Source organism: Octopus bimaculoides, chromosome 12 (assembly GCF_001194135.2).
Source record: "Octopus bimaculoides isolate UCB-OBI-ISO-001 chromosome 12, ASM119413v2, whole genome shotgun sequence".
NCBI classification, from domain to species: domain Eukaryota; kingdom Metazoa; phylum Mollusca; class Cephalopoda; order Octopoda; family Octopodidae; genus Octopus; species Octopus bimaculoides.
In genome coordinates this window covers 38,220,822-38,225,892 of record NC_068992.1, presented here as the reverse complement: position 1 = coordinate 38,225,892, position 5,071 = coordinate 38,220,822, and the positions used below count along the sequence as shown (strand labels likewise).

The window sequence follows — 5,071 nt, the reverse complement described above, 5'->3', positions numbered from 1 at the left end:
CCCCCCCAGTGCGTAGCACGAATAAGGAAAGGATTGTAGTAGGCGTTGAAACAAAATGCGGCTGTAGATATACAATGAAAATGAAACAATTTGTTAATACAGAGAATGGAAATACCCAACAATGTAATACAATGCACATGGAAAATAATATTCCAGCGGCACAAGTCAAGTTCAGCTTGGTAAGTGTTGTTTGCTGTCAAAAAATTAATTTGTTTTTGCTTACGTCACTGCAGTTCCTTTATTACTTGTGATTGATGCAGTGACGCAAGAAATTTCCATGAGTGTTCAGCACTAATAGGGAAAAACACAGTTTGAGCCTTTTTTCAAAAGGAATGCTGAAAAGTGCAATAATATACAATGCAGTCAAATATAAATTGTCTTGGAGAGTTTCTTTGGCCAGTGCACTGTTCGGCCAAACCTACTGACATAGGGTTCACTTGTGGTCGTTCTCAACGACAAAGGTGGAGTTTTCACAGGTGTATGTGTTGGTGATGGTGATGATAAAGGTTTATGTGTTGGTGATGGTGTTGATAATGGTGTATGCGTTGGTGATGGCGTTGACAAAGGTTGAAAGGGGGCATGTCAGTATTGTCAACGGGAGATGTAGTTTTATCAAAATATGCTTTCTTCAGATGGTTGACAGACACGGTCTCCGTACGAACATTAGTGTCTATTTAAAAAAAATTGGGGTGTGCAAGAGAGCACATGAAAGGGTCCTTTATAAGGAGAAACAAGGGGTCCTCTCACAGAATCATCCTTAACAAACACATGTGACCAAGAATCAATGTCTGATGGCACTTTAAAGGTGGAGATTGTTGCCAGGAACTCATAGTAGGAAGGTTAGAAAAATAATCTCGTAATCGAGTGACATAGGACGCTGGATTTGGAGGCTGTGATTTTTCTGGTACCAACATCGTACCAGGCAATGCCAGTGTGGTACCATACAATAATTCCGCTGCAGAAAAACCAAGGTCTTCTTTAACTGCAGTCCAGCATCCAAGTAGGACAACAGGAAGAAACTCAGTCCATGACTGCGGATTGGGCGAGGCACGCAATGCAGCCTTTAGTTGCCCATGAAAGCACTCCACCATCCCATTAGAAGCGGGATGGTAGCTGGTGGTGCGTATATGATGCACCCCCAGGATTTGTGATAACTCACAAAATAATGCTGCTTCAAATTGTCGACCACGATCCGTGGTCAGGCTGGACGGTACGTTGAACCTAGAAACCCAACCAGAAACGAAAGCTCGTGCAACAGTATCAGAAGTAATATCTGCTATAGGAATGGCTTCTGGCCAGCGGGAGAAACGATCAACACACATTAAGAGATATGAGAACCCGCGACTCACAGGCCATGGTCCAACCAAATCAAGGTGAACATGGAGAAGGAAATTGTCCAAGAGAGGCACAAACGTGCCTATGGACTTTCGCACTCTGGCACTTCATGTAAAAGCGTGCCCAAGTGGTAATTGATCACCACATGTTGGGCCAGAAAAACCAAGCAGTGACAAGTTTTACTGTTGCAGAGATGCCCGGATGTGACAAGGAATGAAGGGCATCAAAAACAGAACGTTGATGGTTCTCAGGTACTAAAGGCCTAGGAGAACCGGTGGATGTGTCACACAATATAGAGCCTTCTGATAAAGGGAGCGGAAGATAGGCTAATTTACAATTGTTGAATTTTGGCGAAGTTAAATCTAACTTTGACAAAGGAGGTTAGTCCTGCGAAATAGCAAGTAAATCAATTGTTGCTGGAGAGGAAATAGAACTGACAGGGAGTCTCGAGAGAGCATCAGCAGGGATGTTCTCCTTCCCTGGCACATGACGGATGTTACCTGTAAACTGTGAAATATAGTCCAGGTGATGGAAAGCACGTGGAGAGAGTTTGTCTGTTTTAGAAGACAAAGCAAACGTAAGGGGCTTGTGATCAGTATAAATCACAGACTCCTGTCCCTCGAGCTGGTGCTGAAAATGCCGAACCAACAGATAGATCACGAATAACTCCCAATCAAAAGTACTATATCTGCGTTCGGCAGGCTGCAATTGGCAAGAAAAGAAAGCCAAAGGTTGCGTTTGATTATCTACAGTGTGCTGCAAAACAGCACCGACCGCAGAATCTGAAGCATCCACAGATAAAGAGAGCAGAGCATCAGGAGCCAGATGTGCAAGAACAGGAACGGAGGATAATTCCTGTTTTACAGACTCAAAAGCAGACAATGCCTCAGCAGATAGAGTTAGTTGAGTATCCTTCTTAGAATAGCCTTGTAGTAACCTTGTAGCTTGTCTCCACACCAGTCTATAAATCTTCTGTGGAAGTTGACCATGCCTAAAAAATGGCGAAGTTGTCGCAAAGAAGTTGGAGGGGCAATGCGTTGAATGGCATCGACCTTAGCAGGAAGAGGTTTGATCCCATTAGAATCAATATAGTGTCCCAACAATTCCAGGAAGGACTGCCCGAAAACACACCTATCGGGGTTTATCTTCACATTATATGCGCAGAGTCGCTGAAAAAGTTGCGACAAATGGTGGAGATGATTCTCTTTTGTATCACTAGCGATGAGTATGTCATTGACATAGGCGAATGTAAAATCAAGCCCACGAACAACTTCATCTACAAATCTTTGGAAAGTGCTTGTCGCATTCCGCAGACTGAAACTTATAAAAAGAAATTCAAAACAGCCAAAAGGAGTAGTGATGGCAGTTTTGGGAATGTCCTCTGGATTAACTGGAATCTGGTGATAAGCCTGAACCAGATCAATCTTGGAAAAGATAGTGCAACCATGTAGATTTGCTGAAAAATCCTGCAAATTCCTAATTGAATAATGATCTGGGACCGTTATAGCATTGAGTCGCCGATAGTCCCCCACCGAACGAAAATCAGAATCACCTTTTCGCTTCAAATGAAGGGAAGATGCCCATGGGCTGGTGGAGGGGCGTATGAGGCTGAGTTGAAGCATGTTTTCAAACTCGGCCTTAGCCGTCTTAAGGCGGTCCGGTGCCAGACATTGTGGGTGTGAAAAAACAGGCGGCCCAGTTGTTTTGATATAATGGAGGGTGGAATGAGCGAGCTTTGGTGGTTTAAAAGTTATGTCCATCAGCTCAGGAAAAGAAGCTAGAAGCGAATGAAAAACATCCCCAGCAGTGGCAATAAAAAACGCTGGGCTTAGAGTTGAGTTGGTAGAGCCCTTTGCCGGTGTAAAGAGGGATGTCGAGTCGTTGACAAGCCTCTGACACCGAACGTCTACCAACAAGTTAAAATGATTTAAAAAGTCCACACCCAAAATAAGATGCGGAATGTCAGCTATGACAAAAACCCATTGAAAATCTCTACGAAAACCAATGTCTAGGCGTAGAGAAAGCTGACCAAATGTATTTATCGGGGAGAAATCAATTGCATGCAACACTATAACCGAACGCTTAGGTTTATCAGTAGTAAAACGAAGAGGCCAAATACTACAGCACGACCCGGTGTCAATCATGAATGACTTCTTCGACACCTGGTCCTGGACAAAAATTGCATGATGAAAGGTAGGTGCAGAGGAAGAAACAGACGTGCTCAATTTCTTCCTTGGAAGTTTTCCGAAACTTTAAAGGAGAATGGTTGAATGCACTTGCATGCCTTTTCAGCGAATTTCGTATGATACCAGCACATACCAGGTTGTGTCCTAGAAGTCGAATGACTACGAGATCTGCTACGAGAGCTTGAAGAAGAATGGCACAGATCATTCACCCAACGCGTAAGTCCTTCCAGTTTGTCAGCAAAAACATCATAGGAGGGAGAGGCAATTGATGATGCCTCAGAAGAGAGACAGGTGCCATGTGCAGGCTGGGCGGAAAATTCAAGAATTTTGTCCACCATGGTGGCGACTTGATCAACCATGTTGGCGTCAAGCGCCATCACCAAAATTGTACGCACGTGAGACGGTAAACGAGAGAAAAAAATCTTACGATGGAGAAGGGCATCAGTCCTCTCACCACTCAACTCCCTAAGGTAGCGTAAAAATTCTGAAGGTGTCCTCTCACCTAATTCTTCATCAGCCATCAGCTCATTAAATCTGCTTTCGGCAGACTTCGTGTTGCATCGCAAAATTTCTGCCTTTACAGACACATAAGTGGCGTCTGGGTTCGGGGATGTAACTAGATCCCTGGCAGATGTTGCAAGCTGTGTTGGTAAACTACAATAGAGGAATTTCAGTTGATTCGACGGAGAAATTCCATATGCATCAAAGTGAGCTTCTAGTTGAACGAACCATAAGGTCGCATCATCAGTGAATGGAGGTTACGTGTGATGACATATTTGTTCATACTAAGATGATTCCATCAAAGTGAAAGCAAAGAAAAGAAACAAGGAACAAAATTTTCTCGATACGAGGACACAAAAAAACAAAGCCGATGATAAAAAACAAAAATGTTTTTTTTTTGTTCTTGTGTTGTGTGTGGAAACAACAGTGTGCATAGGAGAGAGAGAGAGAAAAAAATATTTCGTAAAACAAAAAAACAATGGTGTTTGCTTTTGTTTTTTTTTCTTTCTGTTTGTGTGTGTGTTGCTTGTACTGCGTGCAGGAAAAAATTTTCACCAACCTTCTCGTATTTTTTTCTGCAAGAGAGATGTAACCAGGACAGGACAGAGAAGTTAAATGTGTGTGTGTCTGTTGTATTTTATTGTTGTCCTGTTAGTAACACAAGATATGATACTTTTGAAGTAACGTAGTCTAATTGACACCATGTGGATTTGCAGCGGGTGTTTATTACTGTTTCTTTCTTCGTCTCTTCACACACTGACGCGAGTGACAGAAAATGGAGATTTTTTTGAAAGCAGGCGTTGTCGTCGTCGTTTAACGTCCGCTTTCCATGCTAGCATGGGTTGGACGATTTGACTGAGGACTGGTGAAACCAGATGGCTACAACAGGCTCCAATCTGATTTGGCAGAGTTTCTACAGCTGGATGCCCTTCCTAACGCCAACCACTCAGAGAGTGTAGTGGGTGCTTTTACGTGACACCCGCACGAAGGCCAGTCAGGCAGTACTGGCAACGGCCACGCTCAAAATGGTGCATTTTATGTGCCACCCG

The 5,071-nt window shown here is 43.4% G+C and overlaps 1 protein-coding gene across 1 annotated transcript; it reads right to left on the bottom strand.

Moving 5' to 3' along the window:
* Positions 1-3,556: 3,556 nt before the first annotated feature.
* On the bottom strand, positions 3,557-4,042 carry LOC106877408 (uncharacterized). The gene has a single exon (XM_014926302.1). The coding sequence runs from the start codon at positions 4,040-4,042 to the stop codon at positions 3,557-3,559; it is 486 nt and encodes a 161-aa protein (XP_014781788.1).
* Positions 4,043-5,071: the final 1,029 nt, after the last annotated feature.

Coding starts and splice junctions, on each gene's coding strand:
- LOC106877408 (XM_014926302.1), bottom strand. CDS start 4,042: ATGGCTGATGAAGAATTAGGTGAGAGGACACCTTCAGAATTTTTACGC.